We start from the raw sequence: 23,985 nt of genomic DNA on the forward strand, positions 1-23,985 counted from the left end.
CCTCCTCCTCCTCCTCCTCCTCCTCCTCCTCTTCTTCTTCCTCCTCCTCCTCCTCCTCCTCTTCCTCCTCCTCCTCCTCTTCTAGAACAACCACACTAAAAGTGGCAGTCATTAATCTCCTCCCCGCATCTAGCCACAGTAATCCTAATAGCTAAAAAGTAATTGAAGCAATTTCCAAAAGTGATTATAAAATGAAATATGCAAATCTAGTGTCCTCAGAAAGGCATTGATCATAGTTTGAGCAAAACAATGGGTTTCCTTTGTCTTCTACATTCTAAACCTGCTAGAAACTGCTATTGTGTGATCTACTCACTGTTTCATCATTCTTCAGTGGTCATTAGTTCTGCTTTTAATGGAGCCGTCTTCCGTTCACCATTGTTTCCACAAAAATCCAGAAACAGGTCTTGCTGCTTCAACAGAACTTCATCTTAGATACGTTTGCTAATCGGCTTCCTCAGCCTCACGATGTCTTAGAATCCATTTCCTATAATCTTCAGATCTACAATTTGCAACCATGGAGTCCACTAGCCTAGGAAGGGTATTCTAAACTGTTGGGAAGACTTCTTTCCTCCCTTTATATTTGTGCTGTTTTTATGTTTGATGACATATCTTGCTGAGCTTCTTCTTGACTGCCTGCTTGACCTCAGTGTTACGAAGACTGTATATGGCAGGGTTAAGAGTAGGTATGGCTACTGTGTAGAAGACAGAAGTCATCTTGTCTGTTTGTGGAGCATAGGTATCATCAGGCCGTAGGTACATGAAAAGAAGGGTACCATAAAGCACCCCTACAACTGTAAGGTGAGATCCACAGGTGGACATAGCTCGAAATGATCCTGTTCGTCCTACAGTCCAGAGGATAATTCCATAGGAAGCTGTAATGGTCAACAGGGTGATGCTCTGGATAGTTCCACACACTACTAAGAGTAAGAGCTGGTTAATTTGTGTGTCTGCACAAGCCAAAGCCAGAACTAAAGGGATATCACAGAAGAAATGGTCCAAAGTATTTGCACTGCAGAAAGGCAGGCGGAATGCCATGCTGGAATGGATTGCTGCAGAGGTCATCCCTGCTGCATAAGAAGCAATTACTAGGAGATGACAGAGATGCTGTGGCATGGCAGTTCCATAGTGCAATGGGCGGCAGATGGCCACATACCGATCGTAGGCCATGACTGCCAAGAGACAACATTCGGCATCTGAGATAGCTGCAAAAATGAACATCTGAAGGGCACAGGCTGGGATGGGAATGGTGTCACAACCTTTCAAGAGCCCCAAGAGCATTTTGGGGGCTACGGTGCAGCAGGAGCATAGGTCCATCAGGGCTAGGTGGCTTAGAAAGTAGTACATGGGTGTGTGCAAGGCACGGTCAGCTCGGATAAGAATAGCTAGACCCAGATTCCCTGCCACACTAAGGAGGTAGATGGGGAAGAAAAAGCTGAGGAGGAGGAGCTGAAGGTTTCGTTCAGAAGTGAAGCCCAGGAGAATAAACTCTGTCACCTTGGTGGTATTGTGGTGAAGAGCCATTGTACCTGTTGAAATGAAAAATCATATCATACTCTTCCTCTCCTTATTCCACAAGAAATTTGACTCAGTTCTTCTTTTGTCAAGATATTGTTTGAACCTACTTTCCCTCACCTAGTGAGGATCCACCACTATTTCAGAGCTATTCTAAAGCATTGGACTGGAAAAGTACTCTTTTTCCTTTCTGTGTAAAGAACACAACAGGAATGGAACAAATTTTCAATTACCCCGCTGGCACTAGGATAGCAATTACACTTCATTTTAAGGCAGAGGTTTGCATATATAACCTCCAGCTTTCCAGACTTGAACTAAATGCAGAAATCAATGATCAATATGAAAAGAAGTAATAGCAGAAATTTTAATGAAAGAATATAATAACTGTCCAAGCTAGAGAAGTGTTTTTTCTATTTAAAAAGGACTCCATCAAACAATGTTCTTTTATCAACCACGATAAGAGCAGTGGTCATGCAGTGGTTAGAATGCAGTATTGTAGGCTGACTCTGTTCACTGCCAGAAGTTCAATCCTGACCGGTTGAAGGTTGACTCAGCCTTCCATCCTTCCGAGGTGGGTAAAATGAGGACCCAGATTGTTGGGGGCAATATGCTGACTCTGTGAACCGCTTAGAGAGGGCTGTAAAAGTACTGTGGAGCGGTATATAAGTTTAAGTGCTAAGTGCTATTTTCTGGTCAAAAAATACATGTCCAAACCAGGTTCACCATTATATACTGCATTTATTGATTTCAGCTCTGCATTTAATTTAGTTCCTAGAGAAAGGCTCTGGTTTATGCTTCTGCATACAACTATTGACAGACACCATTATTGCTTATGCACAATATTTATAAGAACTCTAGAATCAAAGTTCTATGCAGCACACAATGCCACTACCAAGGAGTAAGCCTATAGAGGAGTAAGGCAAGAATGCATTTTAGTCCCTATGCAGTTTAATTTTCATGTAAATGCACTAGTGTCCCAATTAAACCAGTTAGAGGACCATTCCCCCCAAATTAGCTAGTAGCATATTGTATCCCTGTTGTATGCTGATGATATAGTACTTTTATCCCAAACACAAATTGGACTTAGATTGAATGCTCTGGCTAGTTATTGCTCTGAAGAGCTCTGAAATCAGTTATAGTAAAACTAAGATTGTGATCTAGAAATACAGATTAACAGAGTGGGAAGGGACATTGTAGGTCATCTAGTCCATCCCAGCAGACCATACACCATTTCTGACAGATGGCAGTCCAGTCTCTTCTTGAAAGCTTCCAGTGATGAAGCTCCCACAACTTCTGAAGGCAACTTCTGTTCCATTAGTTGATTGCTCTCACTGTCAAATTATCTGGAAGATAATTGGCCAGAAATAAAGCAAGTCAAATCCTTTAAACTTTTGGGCATGGTTTTCCATAGCTTCACTAAACACAGTGCACTTCAAAACTATGTTATTGCAGTAGCAATTCAATCTTTTTATTTCTCCAGAGGAACACAGTATATTTCAGCACCACTAAAGTTATATTCAGCTAAGGCTCATGAATAATTACTCTTTGGTGCTCAGCTGGGACCTTATTCCACATTTACTTTTACTCCTCTGGAAAGGATGCAATCCAAATTCCTAAGAGCTATATTTCAGGTAGCCCAGTACATCCCAAATGTAGTACTAAGGAGGGAGGCAGGACTAGCCAAAATAGAAAAAGATACACGGATTTACATTTTTGTACATTGGTTATAAGTACTCTTTTCCTCTACAGCTTTAAGTTCCCTCCTTATAGAAGACAGTATAGTTCAGGACCATCTCACAAAATCTCCAGTATCTTGGTCTCTCCAGGGAAGTGCATTTAATGATAGGGTATGAGCAGTGATGGGATTCAAGTAATTTAACAACCGGTTCTCTGCCCTAATGATTTATTCCAATAACCAGTGTGCCAAACTGCTCAGAAAGTTAACCGGTTCTCCTGAAGTGGTGCGAACTGGCTGAATCCCACCACTGGGTATGAATGTGAATTTAGCACATTTAAACAATGCACTAAAGAGCTGGAAAGCTAACAATATTGGGCTGCTCTTCCCAAGAAGGCTTTTTTGAGCAGTCATACTCTGCCTTTTAAAGCAGCTAGATATTGAATAACTGTCCCAAAAATTTGAAGGGCATTAACCTTAACTCACTGCAATGTCCTTCCCATAGCAGTTTTAGAGGGCTGATACAAAAAAATATCATGTGAACTAAAACTGTGCCCCTGTGAACAGGGGGCCATTGAAACTAGAGCTCATGTCCTGCTACACTGCATCTTCTATAAGGGCTCACGGACTCAATTTATAACACCTTATGTAATACAACATCTGGGAAACACTGATCTCTTCTACATACAACTACTGTTATCAGATCAGGATGAAGTGGTTTCTCTGAATGTGGCCAAATCCTACTATGCTGTATGCAAAATTAGGCAGGCGCTAATTGCCCACTGATAATCCACAGCCAATCGTAATATATTGTCTGCCATTTATTTTTGGTTTTTTTATTATTACTGTTTTTAATGCTTTTATTTGTAATGCTGATCAATCATAAAAAATGATTGATGGTGTAGTTGCACTTTCCTGATTTAGCTCCTAATGAAGATGATCAGCTGACATACATTGTCTCTATCTAAGGGCCCTCTGAAACAAAGAAGAGGGGCTCAACCTATTCTCCAAAGCACCTGAAGGGAAGACAAGAAGCAATGGATGGAAACTAATCAAGGGGAGAACAAACCTAGAAATAAGGAGACATTTCCTGGTAGAGCAATTAATCACTGGAATGACTTGCCTCCAGAAGTTATAAATGCTCCAACACTGGAGACTTTTAAGAAGATATTAACTTCATTTGTCTGAAGTGGTATAGGATTTCTGCTTGAGCAGGGGGTTGGACTCTTCCAAGGTCCCTTCAAACTCTGCTATTCTGTTAAATGGATCTCAATATTATTCACCCAAGGATTCACAAAGCTGCTGCAGTACACATTTCTCCAACGAGGATGTCTTTAGATATTAATATGCATGCAGCTGAATGGGGGAGAAGTTAATACACTTTGTCTGATAGGTTCTACTTTCTCTAACAAACCACATCCTATAGGTCACTTCAGTTCTTCTAAAATTCTGGATTAAAACAATCCACCTCCTACAACTCACCCCATAGTTTGGGAACTTTATTCCCCCCCACTCTTTTCTGTTGAGCTGTCTGAATTCTTCAGTCCCTTTCTGTGGTGCCATCAGAACAGGACATAGGTTAGAAATCTAGAAGTCCCAATCAGAATAGATAAAGAGTTCTTACTACTCACCCCATCCCACTCCAATGCAACAAGAACCGACTTACCTTGCTTTTGAATACACTGAAGTAAAATACAATATTATGTAAACAGAAAGTCTCCTATTGGCTAATTGTGGCATGGATCGTGACCCATCATACCTGAGCTGAGAGTATCAATCTCCTTTATCAGTTCTTGTGAGATAGCTTTAGATGCCCTTGCTTCCTGATTTCTTACACTGTGTTATGAAGTTCTTTACCTTCCCTTCCTATACCATCCTCTCCCCTTGGGCTGAGAAGATGATGTAATTTTCACTACTTCTTGAAGAAAATCCTCATGGGACAACTATAGTTTGTTCCTTTAAATGGTTACGTGTTTCTACTTCCAAGAGACTTGTTAGCTAGCTCTCTCTCTCTGTGTGTGTCTCTCTCTCCTCTGGTGGTTAGCAAAAAAAAAAAAAGGTTTTTAAAATATTTAGATTTTAGACCTACAAATGAGAAATCTTGCATGCTTTTAATTACGCATTAATGAGTTTGCCATATCTGACTAAATTAATAGAAACAAAGATGGATGTTGGTAACAGTCTCCATTTTGTATTGCTACACAAGCCTCTGCCTCAGGATGGGCAATTTGATGCATATAATTATTTGGAGACTTTAGCTCCTCCCAGAACTTTCCACAATTCCTGGTTGCCCTGTTGCCACAAATGGTTAAGCAACTGTTTCTGGAGGGCAGAAATGGATGATGTCACTTTCTATTATTCTCCCCACTCATTGCCATCCTCAGTATAAATTGGTCCATTTCTAATGTATAATTTCCATGTTTCATCATTTTGAATATTCCTATATTTTAGCACATTTGAGATTGTATGCTTCTCTTTGTGACAAGCTAACATCAGCAATTCTTTGGCTGCTTTGTAAAGAAAGAAATCTCTTCAACTGAGTCACTGCTTACTTTGCATTCTCTAATTATAGCTCGTATGAACTTTTTACTTGTTATAGGAAAAATGACGGACTAGGTCAAGCTCTTCAATGCAGGAAAGAGTTTATTGCGCAAGGTTCAAACAGTCCAAAGACAGCGAAGGGTCTGAACAAAATGGCTGATTTTGACCAGATATTTATACAGTATAAAGGCAAAGTGATTACGAACAGTGCGACATTTCACACGTAGAAGTTACTCTTTAATCTATCTCTAGGAAAGACATAACAGCCCTTTTCCCACAGGCTCAGGTTCTCAGCTCCAGAGCTCAAGACATAATAAAAGGAGATAAGGGGCTCAAAGGCGCCTCACGAGCAGTAAAGAGGACAGTAAGGGAAGCAGTATTTCTTCTCTAGAATCTACATGACATTTGGGGTGTAATAAACATTAAACAACAGGATGTATCTGTTTAGGGTCAGTTTGCCCTTTTACAATTCTGTACCTACGTCAAATACTGTTTGTCATCTCAGCACCTTGGCACGGAAGAGACACTTCTGTCTTGACCAAAGATTTGGATTTCTAATATTTGAGTTTTATCCCAATATCGAATCTTAGCCTGGCTCATACCCCCCTTTGTGACTCATCTGTTTATCCAGACGAGTCACACCATAGGTCCTCTTCCTGCTGGAGCCTTTTGTAATCCCACATAGCCATCACCTGAGCAGTTGTCTTACGTTCCACCAGCAAGGATAGACTTTTAGAAATAGTCTTAACAAACAGAGGTAAAATACATGGGAGAAAAATACACCCTGCAGCTATTAATCCAACCAGGCCAAAAATGGCCTGCAGGCCAGGTATCTTTGGCCACCATCCTGAAAACATATCCTGTAAATTAAGGCCTTTCCAAGTCTGGACTGGCACATGAGCTATTTCAACCATTTTGTCTGTTATTTCCTTAATAACTTTTCCTATTGCAGATGTGTCCATATGTCTTCTTTGTCTTAAGTTCCCTACCTCCTCATACACCGGGACACCTAAAACCTGTCGAGTTTTAAGGGGAAGCAAAAAGAATCCAGGCCTAATTAGTCCCAAGACACAGGCTCCGCACCAGGATTTAGGTAGAACCCCATATGCCATTTTACCACATATTCAGTATAGTCCATCAGGAGCCAGCCATTCAAGGGCCTGATTATCTGGATCCTTTAAAAAGGATAACCCATTTACCTTAAACAGAGCCATTTCATCAGTTCCCTCTGTGACCTTGCTTCCTGACCACCATACCTTACTTTCCCATTTGCCTGTACATATGAGGTTTCCTACCTGATGACAGCCTGCCACAATTTTACTCTGAAAACACACATTCCCTACCAGACTAGTAGTCAATATCCAGTCTCCATCCTTACCCTTATTATATGATAAGTTACCTTTCTGATCCATTTCTAATATTTTGGAGTAATTTAATTCCTGGGCTTCCCATGGCCATTTTTCTCCCATGTTAGTTCCTCCACATACAAAACAATTTGATACATTCAGAGTGTGGGCTATGTCTTCTGCCAGGTATTTGTTACATAGCTAGGGATTTCGGGTATATTCAGCTTTTCCATTTTCAGATAATATTACAAGGGGACTTCTTCAGTATTTATTACCAAATAATGTACTAGCACCTCCTCTATAATTTTTACGTCACACTCTACCTTACAGCTTATACATAAAACACAATCAATACAGTGAGTGCAACAACAACACTCACACCCACAATTACAAAACCAACACATTTAAAGAAAATTCTCTTTTCTGTTCTTTTGCATCAAAAGGCAGCTTCCAGGGTGTCCTAAGCAGGGACTTCTTTCATCTGTAAGAGGTTCACACTCCGCAGCCGGTTATTAGGGATCGGAACGACTGAGAAATCAAATGGGCCCTGGTTGTCCACAAAACCATTGCTTATATCTGTAAAACACAATAATCAATAAAGCTACTACCCCAATTACTCAAAGTGCCCACACCCAATTTTCCTCCCACATGAATCCGCAATGATCTTCAATCTTTCGTCAGGATCCAAGTTCCGGACTAATTCAAGAGAGCAGGTGCTCCATCCTCTTTTTTTTAGCTTACAGCGGGTTACATCGGCAGATATACATCAAAGTAACCTATATATAAAATACAAAAGCTTTCTTTAAGCACATTCAAATGTCAGTTTTGTTGGATGTTGTTTGTCCACGGACACTTTCCAGCCGGTGTCAGCTGCTGCCTTGACTCGTGTCCGATGGATCCATGATTTTGATTCTGCAATCTTAATAGCAAGTGGAGAAGTCATAATACCAATAAAAGATCCTTTCCATCTTCCTCTTGGTCCCCAGATTCAAATGAGTGACATTAAGTTACTAATCTAGGGGGTACTTATTCCATCACATATCATTGGAGTCTCTCAATTTGCTTATTAAGTTCTTGTACCATCTCCATATTCCAACCCCCCCCTTTATGACCTAAATCAGGCCACCTAACATACATATTTTACTTGTGGATTCTCACTCATAATTGCCTGATATTTTGTCAACCTTTGCCCACTAATCCACAAATGTCCCTTAGTATCCAACACAGACTGCACCTCATGAGGGGAGTGCATGAGTATAGGACAAGAAAAAGTAAGTTTATTACAATTCTGAATCAATTCTGCACTTGCAGCCAGCACCTTCAAACAGTGGGGCCAGCTTTTTGCCCCCCCCCATCCAATTATTTTGACAAATAGGCTCCAGATTGTTGCCAACTTCCCAAAGGCTGGGTAAGTACCCAGCAATATTTCTATCAGTGTTTACGTACAAATTCAAAGGCAAGTTCGATAAAGCCAGAGCTTTTCCTGTCCCCCCCTTTCCACTCAAGGGGTTCCACATTGGCTCCTTTGGTGGCTGCATACAAAAGTGCTGCCATCAAAGCAAAGTTAGGGGTCCAATTACGGCAAAGGCCAGCTAATCCTAAAAAGCTTCTCAGTTGTCTTTTTGTTCGGGGTCCTGCCAGCATTAGGACCGCTCTTTTCCACTCTGGTCCTAAAGCTCGATGACCCTTATATCGTATCCCAAATATCTAACTTTCCTTTTCACCAATTGAGCTTTCTTTCTTGATGCCCAATAACCACACTCTAATAACAAATCTAACATCATCGTGCATTCATCTTAGTATTATCCCATCATAAATCCTCTGTCAGTCCTGTTGATCCAAACATCATCAACATATTACAGTATTGTGTCTCCTGGTTGAGGCACATAATACTGTAAGTCTCTAGTTACCGCTATTCCAAACAATGTGGGGGAGGTCTTAAATCCCTGAGGCAGCCAAGTCCCAGTATATTGCATTTTCATTCCTGTATTCTCCCACTCAAAATGCAAACAGTGGCTGGCTTACGGGGTCAATGGGAATTGTAAAGAATGCATCCCTTAAATCAATAACAGAAAACCACTCAGCCCGGGGTGGAATTAAACTTAACAGGGTATATGGATTCGACACGGCCGGGTGTAAAGTTACCGTGCCCTGTAAGACCCATCTAACTGTTTAATTGGGATAATTGGAGTATTCCAGGAGGACTAAATAGGCACCAAACCCCCCGCTTCCAAATCTCTGAATGCTTTCATAAATAGCACAAATAGCTTCCCAAGAAACGGGACGCTGCCTTATACTCACAGACGCCACTCCAGGTTTTAGTTCCACCACCACTGGAGAGTGGTGAGCTGCAAAACCCGGCAGGTTATCCTCAGGCACATCAAACAACCTCCACTTCTCCTCCTTCTCTCTCTTCAACCTGTCTCCCTATTGAGCCAGGCTAGGATTCGATATTGGGATAAAACTTAAATATTAGAAATCCAAATCTTTGGTCAAGGCAGAAGTGCCTCTTCCGTGCCAAGGTGCTGAATTGATACAAGGTATTTGACATAGGTACAGCATTGTAAAAGGGCAAACTGACCCTAAACAGATACATCCTGTTGTTTACTGTTTATTACACCTCAAATGTCATGTATATCCTAGAGAAGAAAAACTGCTTCCCTTACTGTCCTTTTTACTGCTCTTGAGGCGCCTTTGAGCCCCTTATCTCCTCTTTTATTATGTCTTGAGCTCCGGAGCTGAGAACCTGAGCCTGTGGGAATCAGGCTGTTATGTCTTTCCTAGAGATAGATTAAAGGGTAACTTCTACGTGCGAAATGTTGCACTCTTCGTAATAACTTTGTCTTTATACTGTATAAATATCTGGTTGAAATCAGTCATCACTGTTCAGACCTTTCGGACTGTTTGAACCTTGCGCAAATAAACTCTTTCCTGCATTGAAGAGCTTGTCCTAGTCCGTCATTTTTCCTGCAACACTATCATCAACCTCCAAATCTCCTCCAGGGAATGCCTTATGGTCATTCTCTGTCTATCTTCATCAAAAGAAATTGTTGCCCCTAATTTACTCAGCAGATCCCTGCCTAACAACGAAATAGGGCATTCAGGGATATACAAGAATTCATGCTGGATTTCAGCTTCCTTAAAATCACACATCTCTGGTTTCAAGACCTGCCGCCCCATGGCTTGCCGATACCCCCTGGACCTGAATTTTATGGGATCTGGGGGGCTGCAATCTGCTTATTTACAACTGATCTTCCTGCTCCCATATTTACCAGAAACGTTCTGTACTGACCCCCTATTTTCATTGTAACTAATGGCTCAGGCGGGGGTTCTTCCAAGCCTGGTCCCCCTCAATCTGACCAAGTCACATCTGCCAATCCAATACTTTCCGCTTTCTGCTGCCCTGCGCCCTCTCCAAATCCTCTACCAAAACCCCAACCTGAACTTGTCTGTCCAACCTTCTACTCAAACCTCTCCTCTGTCCTCGTTCTCCCCTTCTCCCAGAGAGCTGCCCACGCATCCCTGACCCAAAATCCGCTCTTCTCATCCCTCTACTTCTCACCATCTGTCTTGGGCATTCCTTTTCCCAAGTAATTCCTTTTCCCAAGTAATTCCTTTTCCCAAATAATTTTATTTCTATACCACCCTTCTCCCGAAGGACTCAGGGCAGTGTACAGCCTATTTTGTTTAAAAAAAAACAAGACAAACACCAATTTAAAATAATTAAAAATATTAAATGGATTCGGCTCAATTTAAAACCCCAGAAATTTAAAACCTCCAATGTAAAATTATGTTGCAAACCCAGCCTGGCGGAACAACAGGATTTTGAGTGCAGGTTTAATTAAGCGTTGTTAAACCTCCAAAAATTTCCAGAAAAGAAAAAATAAAAATAAAATCAAAATGTATTCAGAGCAGAAAGGAGAATGTATCTGCATAGCTTTCATATGTTAATGAAAGAGGCTTCACAGAAAGAGGAGGAGGGGTGGGGGGTGAGAGAAAGGAGAAAAAAAGTTTTAAAGGAACAAAAAGCATCTCTTTTCCTGTTTCTCCCCTCCAAAGGAAGGGGGGGAGAGAAAAACCCCCTTGCATCCCACTTCGCAGTGCCCCTGCCAACAAACCAGCCTTTTTATTCATCCGTGCCTCCTGCTCTTTCTTCTCCACCTACAGCCCCCACAGCCTCCAAATCATCATCTCCCTCTCCCTCACTCTGACTGCTACCTCTAGGAGAATGATTCCCCTTGACTTTTGACTTCACGCCAGGATCACTCATACGCCTCTGATTTCCTCCTCCGCTCCCTCCAGCAGCCCCTTACTTTTCCTGCCTGCTCAGATACACATAACCCGACTATTTCAGCCCAACATTGCAATAAATCCTCAGCTTTTTTTAACAGGGCTCTCACCCATTGATCAGTATATTAAAATTGATCAGGATATTTATCCTGATTCACTACAATCACTCCCCACAACTTATCCACTGTTTCTTCCCTTAACCATCCCTGAGGGGGGAGGGGTTAGCCCGCCTCCCTTTGTGGTCTGCATAAGAATTTTAATCGATCCTTTGATCCTTTCGGATAGGAAGGGTTGCTAAAATACTTGTCAAAACCTTTTAACATGCATGCCAACGGAGTATTTGGCATGCTCTGAACCCCACCCATTCTATCACACTGCCGTCGACTCGTAGCCCTGGAAACTCACGGTCACTAGCGAGAAATGCGATGGCTTAACCACCCACACAACCTGACACGGACTTCGTTAGGGTAGCCACCCCGAGTCCGAGGGAGTGATCAAGTCCCTCCTTCTGCCTTCAAATGAGGCAGGTACAATTCTTTTACAATATACTCACTTAAAAACGCTCCCACTCCGTAGCTTCCTGGCCAGGAATTTGTTCAGACCACCTTTCCTGCACCGCAGGGTTCTTGGACTCGATCAGAGCTCCGTCGGTCCCATAGGGCTATCGCTGCTGTCTCCCGGAGATTTTATCCCTGTGGCGCCTGGAGAATGTTCAGGAGCGACTTCCCGATGGTCCCGAGGGGTCGAACGGCCCTCAGCGAAATATCGCCTTGCACCTAGTCCTGCCGCGGTCGCCAGCTGTTATAGGAAAAATGACGGACTAGGTCAAGCTCTTCAATGCAGGAAAGAGTTTATTGCGCAAGGTTCAAACAGTCCAAAGACAGCAAAGGGTCTGAACAAAATGGCTGATTTTGACCAGATATTTATACAGTATAAAGGCAAAGTGATTACGAAGAGTGCGACATTTCACACGTAGAAGTTACCCTTTAATCTATCTCTAGGAAAGACATAACAGCCCTTTTCCCACAGGCTCAGGTTCTCAGCTCCGGAGCTCAAGACATAATAAAAGGAGATAAGGGGCTCAAAGGCGCCTCACGAGCAGTAAAGAGGACAGTAAGGGAAGCAGTATTTCTTCTCTAGAATCTACATGACATTTGGGGTGTAATAAACATTAAACAACAGGATGTATCTGTTTAGGGTCAGTTTGCCCTTTTACAATTCTGTACCTACGTCAAATACCGTTTGTCATCTCAGCACCTTGGCACGGAAGAGGCACTTCTGTCTTGACCAAAGATTTGGATTTCTAATATTTGAGTTTTATCCCAATATCAAATCTTAGCCTGGCTCATACTCACAGTAATGAAAAACAGAGTGGCTACTATGTGTTGCTGGCTTGAAACCTGGCAGAAATCTTTTTTTTAAATTACCATTTTTCTTTTCCTATGCTAGTTTCTTCCTGGACTTTTGTTTGTTTAATAGGTGCATATTATTCTACTTAGTTTTCTTGAGAAAACACAATAATTGCTTCATGCAAATGACTTTACCTTTTAAAATGGAGGCAAACATAGCAAACATCATTAAAATATTACATGATTTGAATGGCCTAAAATTCCTCCTGGGGATGACATAAACAACTTCCTTAGTTCATTTTCAGTTTACTGGATATCTTGATGTAGGTGCTTCATCATGTGCCATCAAGTTGGTGTTGATTCTTAGCAACTGCATAAAAGGATTTTCTCTCCATATCCTTGCCCTGACCTTCTTATCGATTCATCTACTCTTGCTGAAATGAGAGCATGGAGGACTGCCATTAAATTCCAGGTCACGGACCTCAACCCTTTTAATTTAGAAGAAGAGCAGACAGGAGAAGCAATTCTCACATCTTGACATAAACTACTAATAAAGTTAGAAACTTCTAATAACGTCTAATAAAGAATCTTAATAAAGATGTGGCTTCTTCTTTTAGCCCATAGCCAATACTAACCCTAATCCTTATACTGTCTTGGGGACAGAAAGGTTCACCATGCTTGATAGGAATTTTAGAGATTGTGTTTTGATAGAGCAAGCAGCTGAGAAGATGCACCATGATGGATGACACTTTTATTTTATTATTACAGACCTTTGTTGTCATGGTTTCTTCCTTTCAGCTATAGTGATTTGATGTCACTATAAAGAGCCTTCTTGGGAATCTATAACAATAAGATTGGGGGGGGGTCCCCAATCAAAATTAGAAGAATTTTTTCCCCTACACCTTTTTTAAGTCATCTCTGGCAATCCTCCTCCTCCTCATTCAACAATAGCGATGTCTTGAAAATGGTACAGATCTTCAAAAAGGAAAAACAAGCTGTGACTGAAGAGAGCCTCTTTTAGCTTAATAAAAGTAATAGTCAAATCAAATGTTTAAGAAGTAAAAGGCATAACTTATTGTCCAATTGAAAGATAAATTCCAAAACCACTTCTTTTTCAACAATGAAGTAATTGGAGCCCCCACTCCACCCCACCTCACCCCCGCTGAATGGCTCAAATGAAGTAAACTTCATTTACTTTAAATTCCTGACAATTAATTAATTAATGAGCCGGGGTGGTGGAGTGGTTAGAGTGCAGTACTGCAGCTACTTCAGCTGATTGCTAGTTCAGCAGATCAGCAGATCAAATCTCACCGGCTCAAGGTTGACTCAGCCTTCCATCCTTCCGAGGTGGGTAAAATGAGGACCCAGATTGTTGGGGGCAATATGCTATTTAGTATACTGTCTTTGGTGTAAGCTGCCCAGAGTCCTCGGAGAGTGGGCGGCATAGAAATATGAATAATAAAATAAAATAAAATAAAATAAAATAAAATAAAATAAAATAAAATAAAATAAAATAAAATAAAATAAAATAAATAAATTAAATAAATAGCACATACCTTCATGGGCAAGCATTTTGTTGTGACTCACCAAGGAGAATGACTGGCCAGCTTTCTTTAAACAAAAGGGATAAGGCACAGTCATGTATAGACTGCAAGAGCATAGAAACATGAAAGCTTCAAGGACTGTTGTAAAAGTGCAGGATTTAAGAAACAAGAAAAAGGGGAATCATAGGTTAAAGCTGGTTTTCCTTTTATTTGGATTGTAAATTAAGATACACAGAGAGAGAGAGAGAAACAGAGACAGAGACAGACAGATAGAAAGAGACAGAGACAGAGACAGAGAGAAAGAGACAGAGAGACGGAGACGGAGACGGAGGGAGAGAGAGAGAGAGAGAGGGAGAGAGAGAGAGAGAGAGAGAGAGAGAGAGAGAGAGAGAGAGAGAGAGAGATGGCCACTATAAAAAAAAGCAATGAAAGAGGAAAGAAAAGTATCACTGATCGATCAACCAGCTGGGAATATACCTAAGAATTTACCGAGGATATTTGAAGAGATGGGAGAGACTGTCATACCATCTGTAACAGCAGCAGTGACAGCCTCCATAGAGGAGAAACTGGTGAATTTGGAGGAAATAATGAATAAGAAATTTGAAGAATTAGTAATACAGAAGATGAGATTCATCAAGTTAAGGAAATAATAGAAATTTTAGAAACCAAGACTGAAGCAATAAGCTAAGACATAGAAAACAATTTAGATAATTTAGCATTGTCAAAATTGAGAGAGAAGGACTTTTGCTTGAAGTTAGACCTAGAAAACCCTGGGGAAGATATAAGGAACAGGATAGTTCAGTCTTACAAAATTTTTGCAATAGGACAGAAAAAATATGGAAGCAGAATTGCATAATCTTTATAGAATTAATACAAGATACATCAAAACTAAGAAATGTCCCAAAAAGACATATTAGTTATATTATTTTGTTAGGAAGAGAACATTGTACATCACTACAACAATTCTATACCACATTTTAATACAAAGTTAACGATAAATAACTCTGATGTAATCCTACTTAAATAAATACTTATTAAAATACCGCATAAAAGGAAAGACTATAGCTTCATGACTGACAAAATCGAAGATACCATTTATGTAGAATAAATTGAAGGGAGTGAATTTTACTTTTAAGCAGCAGCGATTTTGATTTAATTCAGTTCAAAAGGTGAGAGAATTTTTGGAAAGATATTAAGGTTGAATTGGAGGAGATACCACAGACACATACAAGGGAAGCTATGCAATTACAAGAAAATGAAGAAGATACCACTACATTAGGTACCACTGATAGAGACTTTTTGAAATTTATAAAAATGGAATTTAAATACCTAAGGTGGAATATAAATGGGGCATGTGGCCTTCAGAAAAGAAAAAAGTTACTTCATTATTTGAAGAAATTAAAGTTGGATGTAGTTAGTTTACAAAAACACTTATAAGAAAGAAAAAAATGTTTAATAAAAACTTGAGAGAGGATTTTATTTTTTGCTTAAGGAGGCTGAAGTAAAGTTTTTTGTACATAAATCCACAATTGCAAGTGCAAATAATTTTTTCTGGTGATTAAGGCAGATATTTGAGAGTAGAGATTAATTATAACAAAATTAAGTTCCTTTTAGTGGGGATTTATGTTCCAAATGAAAATAAATCTGCATCTTTAATGCATATGGGAAAGTTAGTAGAGCTGTCATATGAAAATTAGTGCCTAATGGGAGATCTGAATGCAGTAATCTCCTTACCAAATGGGATAAAAATGATGCAAAACAAACTACCAAAAATATTCCTTGAAATAATAGATTGAATTGATTGATATATGGAGTCTTGTTTTCCCCCCAATGTCAAACTTTTTTTTTTAAATGCAATTATTAATTCCACTCCCTCATTAAAAAGTAAAGCCACCACCATTTCTTCAGGAGGCTGCCAATATGACTTTTGGTTCTTCCTTGCTTCTGTGTTGTTATATCAAAATACAAAGGTCTATATCAAAGTGCAAAAGTCTTCCCAGAGAGTGGAATAATAAGCATGTTCCATCAGAAGTAGGTCTTGATGTTTCAACAGAACATTCACTTAGATATATTGCATACTACAGTAGTTTTTACAACCTCCAGATTTGTTGATTTTCAGTTCTTATAATTCTTAGGTCTTCATTTTCCAGACAGGGAGTCCAAAATAGCTGGAAGACACCAGGTTCAGGGAGATAATATAATGATGTTGGAAGAAATATCCAGGTCCAGGTCCAATATGGGAGAAAGGCACTGGAAACAAAATGGAGGCTGGAGGCTGATTGGAAAGAAAAGTTCTCTTTTTTGATGAAGGAAAGAATGAGTCAACCAATTATAGCTGAGGAGATTATTGCCGCAATTAAGCAATTGAAAACAGCTAAAGCACCAGGGATGGATGGTTTAACAGCGGTGTACTATAAAACTTTACAAGCAGAAATGATTGAACATCTCAAAGATTTATTTTGCAGTATACAACAAGGGGGTAAAATACCTCCTTCATGGAAAGCAGCTTATATTTCATTGATACCAAAAGAGCAAGCAGGTCCTAAAAAACCTGAGAATTATAGACCAATATCTCTTCTGAACAATGATTACAATTTTTTTGCAAAAGTATTAGCCAACAGATTAATGCCAGTTATTCAAGAGGTGATTCATCATGACCAAGCAGGATTTATAGAAGGCAGATACATGAAGGATAATGTGAGGCAAATAATAGACTTATTGGACTATCTTGAGAAGAATAAACAGATATCTGCAGTGCTGGTGTTTCTGGATGCGGAGAAGGCCTTTGATAGAGTGGATTGGAATTTTCTGCTAAAGACTTTGAGAAAAATGGACTTTGGGGATCAGTTTATACAGGCGGTTTCAGCAATTTATCAACAACAAACGGCACAAATTATTATTAATGGAAGTTTGACTACAAATTTTAGTATTGAAAAAGGAACAAGACAAGGATGTCTGCTATCCCCATTGTTATTTATTCTAACATTAGAAGTCTTGTTGAATACAATACGGGACTCAAACTCATTATATGGCATAGCTATTAGGCATGAGGATTATAGGACCAGGGCATTTGCAGATAATCTAGTTGTTACCCTAACACAGCTGATGGAATCAATAATTCAGATGAAAGACATTATAAAAGAATATGATATGATATCAGGATTTAGACTGAACCAGAAAAAGACTAAGATGATTGTTAAAAACATGACACAAGATCGTAAGCAGGAACTTGAAAGCAAGGCAGGCTTTGAAATTGTATCAAAAGTTAAATATTTAGGAGTTCAAGTTGCAGACTCAAATATAAAATTATTTCAAAATAATTATGAGGTGTTGTGGCGAGAGATACAAAAGGAGATGGAGACTTGGAAAAAACTGCAGCTGTTGTTACTTGGAAGAATAGCAGCAGTTAAGATGAACGTTTTGCCTAGATTTCTCTTTCTGTTTCAAATGATTCTGGTGCTTAAAAGTGATAAGCAATTGAGAGAATGGCAAAAAGGACTGAATAAGTTTGTCCGGAATGAGAAAAAACCGAGAGTTAAACTGAAAATTATGCAAGATGTCCCAGAAAGGGGAGGTCTTAAACTCCCAAACCTACAACTGTATTATGAAACAGCAGCTTTGACGCAAGCAAGTGACTGGTTTGGAAGGATAAAGACTGGAATATTGAATATAGAAAGTCATGATCTTGAATTTGGTTGGCATGCATATTTATTCTATGAGAACAAAGTGGATAAAGTATTTAAAAGCCACATACTTAGGAACTCTTTGATGAGAGTTTGGAAGAAGCACCGATTCAAATGGGATTACAAAATACCGTTATGGTTTGATCTTGGTCATACCATGTGGAATACAAATATAATGTCACTCGGGGGGGGTGTTATACAAAGAAGTTCTTTTTATGGATGGGGGCAGATGGCAACTAAAGACATTAGAAACACTGTTGGAAGAAGGGATTAATTTAACTTGGCTACAGTATAATCAACTTCAACTGAGATGGAAAGAAGATCAAAAAACTGGTATAATGATGTATGAAGAAGAATTGGTTAGACATATAAAAAGAGAAAGCTCCAATGCATATTAAGAGGGTTTATAATGTTTTGTTAGAAAGAGATTCGGAAACTGAACTGGTTAAAAATTGTATGATAAAGTGGGCACAAAATTTTGCAGAACCAGTGATGTTGGAAACATGGGTAAAAATATGGGTCCAGAATGTTAAATTTACACAGTTGCAGAATTTGAGGGAAAATTTTTATAAAATGTTTTATAGGTGGCATTTAGATCCTAAGAAATTATCGTGTATGTACCCTAACGTTCAACCAAAATGCTGGAGCTGTGATTGCTTAGATGCCACATATTATCATATGTGGTGGACTTGTAAGAAAGTGAAGGCTTTTTGGATAAAAATTTGGTGGGTTATGCAAAATGTTTTGAGGAAAAAACTTCAGTTTTCTCCACAATTATTTTTATTGGGTATAGTTAAGGATTTTACATTGGGTGAAACAAAGCTTATACTGTATATGGTGACAGCAGCGAGATTATTGATAGGTCAATATTGGAAAAATGATGCTTTGCCCACTATTGAAGAATGGACTTTGAAGATGGTCAGTTTTGCAGAGATGGCGAAGATTTCAGCATATTTAAAAGATAGAACTCAAGAGACTTATGTATGGGAGTGGAAAAAGTGGATAGACTATGTGCAGAATAAATATCAAACTAGGAAATATCAGATAGCTTTTAGCTGAATGAATGTATTATGTAGGGATAGATTAATTGAGTTTTATGAAGGTATAAATGGTATATAGGGGGTGGAGGGGTTTAAGTTTCATAAAATGTATTTTTGATTAGGATTTTATTTTGTGGAAGTCCTGGGGGGAAAAGGGGAGGGTTAGGGAGGGGTTGGGGGGGTTGGGGGAGGGAAACTGGGGAGAAAATGTATTTGTAAAACTTTTTAAATAAAAAAAAATATGCATGTTCCATCAGAAGTAGGTCTTGATGTTTCAACAGAACATTCACTTAGATATATTGCATACTACCGTAGTTTTTACAACCTCCAGATTTGTTGATTTTCAGTTCTTATAATTCTTAGGTCTTCATTTTCCAGACAGGGAGTCCAAAATAGCTGGAAGACACCAGGTTCAGGGAGATAATATAATGATGTTGGAAGAAATATCCAGGTCCAGGTCCAATATGGGAGAAAGACACTGGAAACAAAATGGAGGCTGGAGGCTGATTGGAAAGAAAAGTTCTCTTTTTTGATGAAGTATAACCAGGGGTGAAATGCTTCCGGTTTGGACCAAATCGCCCAATCCGGTAGCGATGATGGCCGGTAGTTCGGAGAACCGGTAGCGATGGCAGCTGGAGGCTCCGCCCACCTGCCTTAGCCTCTGCAGCCCATTGGCCCCTCTTGCCCTTCTCTTTCTGGGTGCAGCGCTTCTGCTTTTTGGGCCACTTCCCCGCAGCGCTTCTGCTGGTGCCACCACGCAAGCCTCCCAAGAGGAAAAAGAGGGGAAAAGCAAAGTGGCTTGCTGCAGAGCTGCCAGCTTCAGGAAGTGGCCCAACAGGCAGAAGCGACATGCCCAGAAAGAGAGTCCGGCCTTGCCCTGCCCTCTCACCACCTGCTCTCCCTTCGCTTTGGGTCGGGGGCTGGGGCCCAGAGATGCGCCATTACTGAAGCCCCGGAGCTGCCGCCTGCTCACCGCCTGCCTCAACTGGGTCAGGGAATGCACGATTCCCTGACTCCAGCCTTGCTGTGGAGCCGCCGCCTGCTCACCCTTGGCCACGTGGCGTGTCCTACTCCTTACCTTTCTCCCGCGGCTGGCTGCCAGGGAAGGCAAGCGCCCGGAAGTTACCGGAGCTGCTCTCCTTCTTGAATGTGCCGCCACCATCGCCGCCCTGGTCCATGCGCTGGCTGTGCAAGCGCACACCATTTATTTCATTCATTCATCAGTGGCAGGTTGGGTGTGCGCTTGCGGGAAGGGAAACTGGGGCTGGTTTCTGCCTCCCTTAAGGTTTTTTCATTTCTCCTTTAGGGGAAATATAATATTCTGCCTTTTTAAATATTTCCCAAAATTTTCATTCTTCTGGGGGGCTTCCCACAATGAGTTAGGAAGAGCTGTTCCCTCCTATCATACTTCCACTCTTTTAAACCTGATGCCTTCCACTACTGAACCTCTTCTTGACTGCCTGCTTGACCTCAGTGTTACGAAGACTGTATATGGCAGGGTTAAGGGTAGGTATGACTACTGTGTAGAAGACAGAAGTCATCTTGTCTGTTTGTGGAGCATATGTGCCATCAGGCCGTAGGTACATGAAAATGAGGGTACCATAAAGCACCCCAACAACTGTAAGGTGAGATCCGCAGGTGGACATACCTCTAAATGATCCTGTTCGTCCTACAGTCCAGAGGATAATTCCATATGAACTTATAATTGCCATCAGAGTGATGCTCTGGATAGTTCCACAGACTACAAAGAGCAAGAACTGGTTAATATGTGTGTCTGCACAAGCCAAAACCAGAACCGGGGGGATATCACAGAAAAAATGGTCCAAAGTATTTGCACGGCAGAAAGGCAGACGGAAAGCCATGCTGGAATGGATCACTCCAGAGGCCATCCCTACCACATAGGAAGCAGCCACTAGGAGGCAGCAGAGACGCTGTGGCATGGCAGTTGCATAGTGCAATGGGCGGCAGATGGCCACGTACCGATCATAGGCCATAGCTGCCAAGAGACAACATTCGGCATCTGAAGCAGCTGCAAAGGAGAACATCTGAAGGGCACAGGCTGGGATGGGAATGGAGTCATAACCTTTCAAGAGCCCCAAGAGCATTTTGGGGGCTACGGTGCAGCAGGAGCATAGGTCCATCAGGGCCAGGTGGCTTAGAAAGTAGTACATGGGTGTGTGCAAGGCACGCTCAGCTCGGATAAGAATAGCTAGACCCAGATTCCCTGCCACACTAAGGAGGTAGATGGGCAAGAAGAAGCTGAAGAGAAGGAGCTGAAGGTTTCGTTGAGAAGTGAAGCCCAGGAGAATAAACTCTGTCACCTTGGTGGTATTGTGATGAAGAGCCATTGTACCTATTGGCATTAAAAAATGTAGTGAAAAGAGGACTTAGTCAAACAATAATCTATTTGCAATCGAGATGTTTTCATTGCTCCACCATCCTCCTGTTATAGGTTCCAGTATATTTTTTCCATTATACTGGCTTGTATATATACTCTATCTACTGATGCTAATGGATAGATGGCTATTAGCATTACTATGCTAATACCCCACTCTCTAACTGTCCCTAAAATCAAAGTAATTGAATTTGCAGACCATTCTTTAAAATTGCCATGGTTATCCTAGAAAAATATATATTCAGATTTAAGTTTGCTTATGGGTAGCCAAAACTGACACCCCCACCCCCCCAATCTATTACTGCATTTCTGAAGGATTGCAATTTCCATTATTTTAAAGAAGAATGCTGGGTATCATTGACAAATGTAGACAAGAACTCTTTCATGGAATTGTTAAATAGTAACTTGTTAGGGCAAGGAGGAGATGATTAAACCCTAAAAGTAAAGATTAATGTATAGTTGCACTTTCCTCAACCAGCAGCTCATGATGTAGATGATCAATTCAGCTGACCTCCATTGTCTCTGTCTAATAACAAGTCTTGAAAAGGATCTTAATATTATTTATCCAAGGATTCACAAAGCTGCTGCAGTGAACATTTCTCCACAAGGATGTATTTTGATATTAATACACATGCAACTGAATAGGGAAGAAGTTAATACACTTTCCTCTGATAGGTTCCACTTCCTCCAACAAATTACATCCTATAGATCACTTCATTATCTTCTAAAATTTGGGACTAAAACAATCCACCTCCTTCAACTCACCCCATAGTTTGGGAACTTTATTATTATTTTTCTCTTTTCTGGTGAGCTGTCTGAATTCTTTAGTCCTTTTCTGTGGTGCCATTAGAACAGGACATCCCAGTAGGTTAGAAGTCTAGGAGTCCCTTAATCAGAATATATAAACGGTTCTTTCTACTCACCCCATCCCAATGTAGCAAGAACTGACTTACCTTGATTTTGAATATACTGAGGTAAAATACAATATTATATAAACAGAAAGTCCCCCTAGAACCATAACACCCATTGGCTGATTGTGGCATGGATCGTGACCCATCATACCTGAGCTGAGACTATGAATCTCCTTTATCAGTTCTTGTGAGATTACTTTAGATGCCTTTGCTTCCTGATTTCTTATACTGCTTTATGAAGTTCTCCACCCTCCCTTGCTCCACCACCATCTCCCCTCATGCTGAGAAGGTGATGTAATTCTCACTACTTCTTGAAAAAGACCCTTTGGGAACAACTATAGGTTTTTTTTCTTTAAATGGTTAGTTGTTTTCTGTAGCTCTGTTCCACAGAGACTTGTTTGTCTCTCTCTGTTTCTCTTTCTTTCTAATTAAGGAGATTATGGAGGATAGGGGGGAAAAAGATAGAATAGAATATAGTAACAGAGTTGGAAGGGACCTTAGAGGTTTTCTAGTCCAACTCCCTGCTTAGGCAGGAAACCCTACACCACTTCCAACAAATGGTTATCCAATCTCTTCTTAAAAACTTCCAGTGTTGGAGCATTCACAACTTCTGGAGGCAAGTTATTCCACTGATCAATTGTTCTGTCAGGAAATTTCTAGGTGCTTCTCTCCTCGATTAGTTTCCACCCAATGCTTCTTGTCCTGCCCTCAGGTGCTTTGGAGAATAACTTGACTCTCTCTTCTTTGTGGCAGCCCCTGAGATAGTGGAACATTGCTATCATGTCACCCCTGGTCCTTCTTTTCATCAAACTAGACATATTTAAGATGTTTTAGATTTTAACCCATAAATGAAAATTCTTGCATCCCTTTAAATAAATATTAATGAGTTTGCCATTTCTTCCTAAATACAGAAAATAAAAACAGAGATGTACACTGCAATTCTCCATTCTGTATTTCTATAGAAGCCTCTGCTGCAGGGTGGGTTAGGGTTAGGGGTTGTCAGTTACCCTGAATATTCCTATGCATTTGGAAGAGCATGTTTGGGATTATATACTTCTGTTAATGTAGGCTAACATCAGCAATTCTTAGCTCCTTTGTAGAAGAAGGAAACCCCTACACTGCTTACTTTGCTCCCTAATAGCTTGTATAACTCACTTTCATTGCAGAGTGGATACTAAAGGCAGAGTGGCTACTATTTTTGTCTAGCATATACAAGGCTGAAATTTGAAACCAAGGAGAACCTTTTTAAAAATATTTTTTTCTTTTGCTGAGTTAACTAGTCCAGCTGTGTCTTTGTGTGTGTGTGCCTGTGCACATGCATATTATACTCTTCAACCCCCCCCAAATAGGAAAGTTTTTTTTAATGTATGTGTAAAAATTGATTAGAATGCCAATAAAGGAAGCATGATGCTTTTTAAAAATTCAATATTTGAATTGCCTACATTTCATCTTGGTTGGTAGTGCTCAGTGGTGAAATCCAATTTTTTTTACTACCGGTTCTGTGGGCGTGGGAGGGGAAAGATACTACAAAATCCCCATTCCCTCCCCACTCCCGGGGGAAGGGTATTGCAAAATCTCCATTCCCACCCTACTCTGGGGCCAGCCAGAGGTGGCATTTGCTAGTTCTCCAAACTACTCAAAATTTCCGCTACTGGTTCTCCAGAACCTGTCAGAACCTGCTGGATTTCTTTCTGATAGT

The 23,985-nt window shown here is 40.5% G+C and overlaps 2 protein-coding genes across 2 annotated transcripts; both read right to left on the minus strand.

The window, feature by feature from the left end:
• Positions 1 to 591: 591 nt before the first annotated feature.
• LOC139310848 (olfactory receptor 5C1-like) lies at positions 592 to 14,381 on the minus strand. The gene is made up of 2 exons (XM_070935080.1): positions 14,270 to 14,381; positions 592 to 1,526 (listed from the first exon to the last, which is right to left on the minus strand). The coding sequence occupies exons 1-2, from the start codon at positions 14,379 to 14,381 to the stop codon at positions 592 to 594; spliced, it is 1,047 nt and encodes a 348-aa protein (XP_070791181.1).
• A 6,017-nt stretch (positions 14,382 to 20,398) lies between these two features.
• On the minus strand, positions 20,399 to 21,328 carry LOC139310284 (olfactory receptor 5C1-like). Its single transcript, XM_070934445.1, has one exon. The coding sequence runs from the start codon at positions 21,326 to 21,328 to the stop codon at positions 20,399 to 20,401; it is 930 nt and encodes a 309-aa protein (XP_070790546.1).
• Between the last annotated feature and the right edge of the window lie 2,657 nt (positions 21,329 to 23,985).

The sequence above is a fragment of the Pituophis catenifer genome, unplaced genomic scaffold (assembly GCF_029215685.1).
Source record: "Pituophis catenifer annectens isolate HBS135680 unplaced genomic scaffold, rPitCat1.0.hap2 SCAF_2, whole genome shotgun sequence".
Classification (NCBI taxonomy): domain Eukaryota; kingdom Metazoa; phylum Chordata; class Lepidosauria; order Squamata; family Colubridae; genus Pituophis; species Pituophis catenifer.

What these genes read in the sequence shown, in the direction of transcription:
- LOC139310848 (XM_070935080.1), bottom strand. Translation starts at nt 14,381, where the DNA reads ATGTTTCTATGCTCTTGCAGTCTATACATGACTGTGCCTTATCCCTTT. An exon ending in CAAAATGCTTGCCCATGAAG is followed by an intron (nt 1,527 to 14,269) that starts GTATGTGCTATT and finishes TCATTTCAACAG; the next exon opens with GTACAATGGCTCTTCACCAC.
- LOC139310284 (XM_070934445.1), bottom strand. Translation starts at nt 21,328, where the DNA reads ATGGCTCTTCATCACAATACCACCAAGGTGACAGAGTTTATTCTCCTG.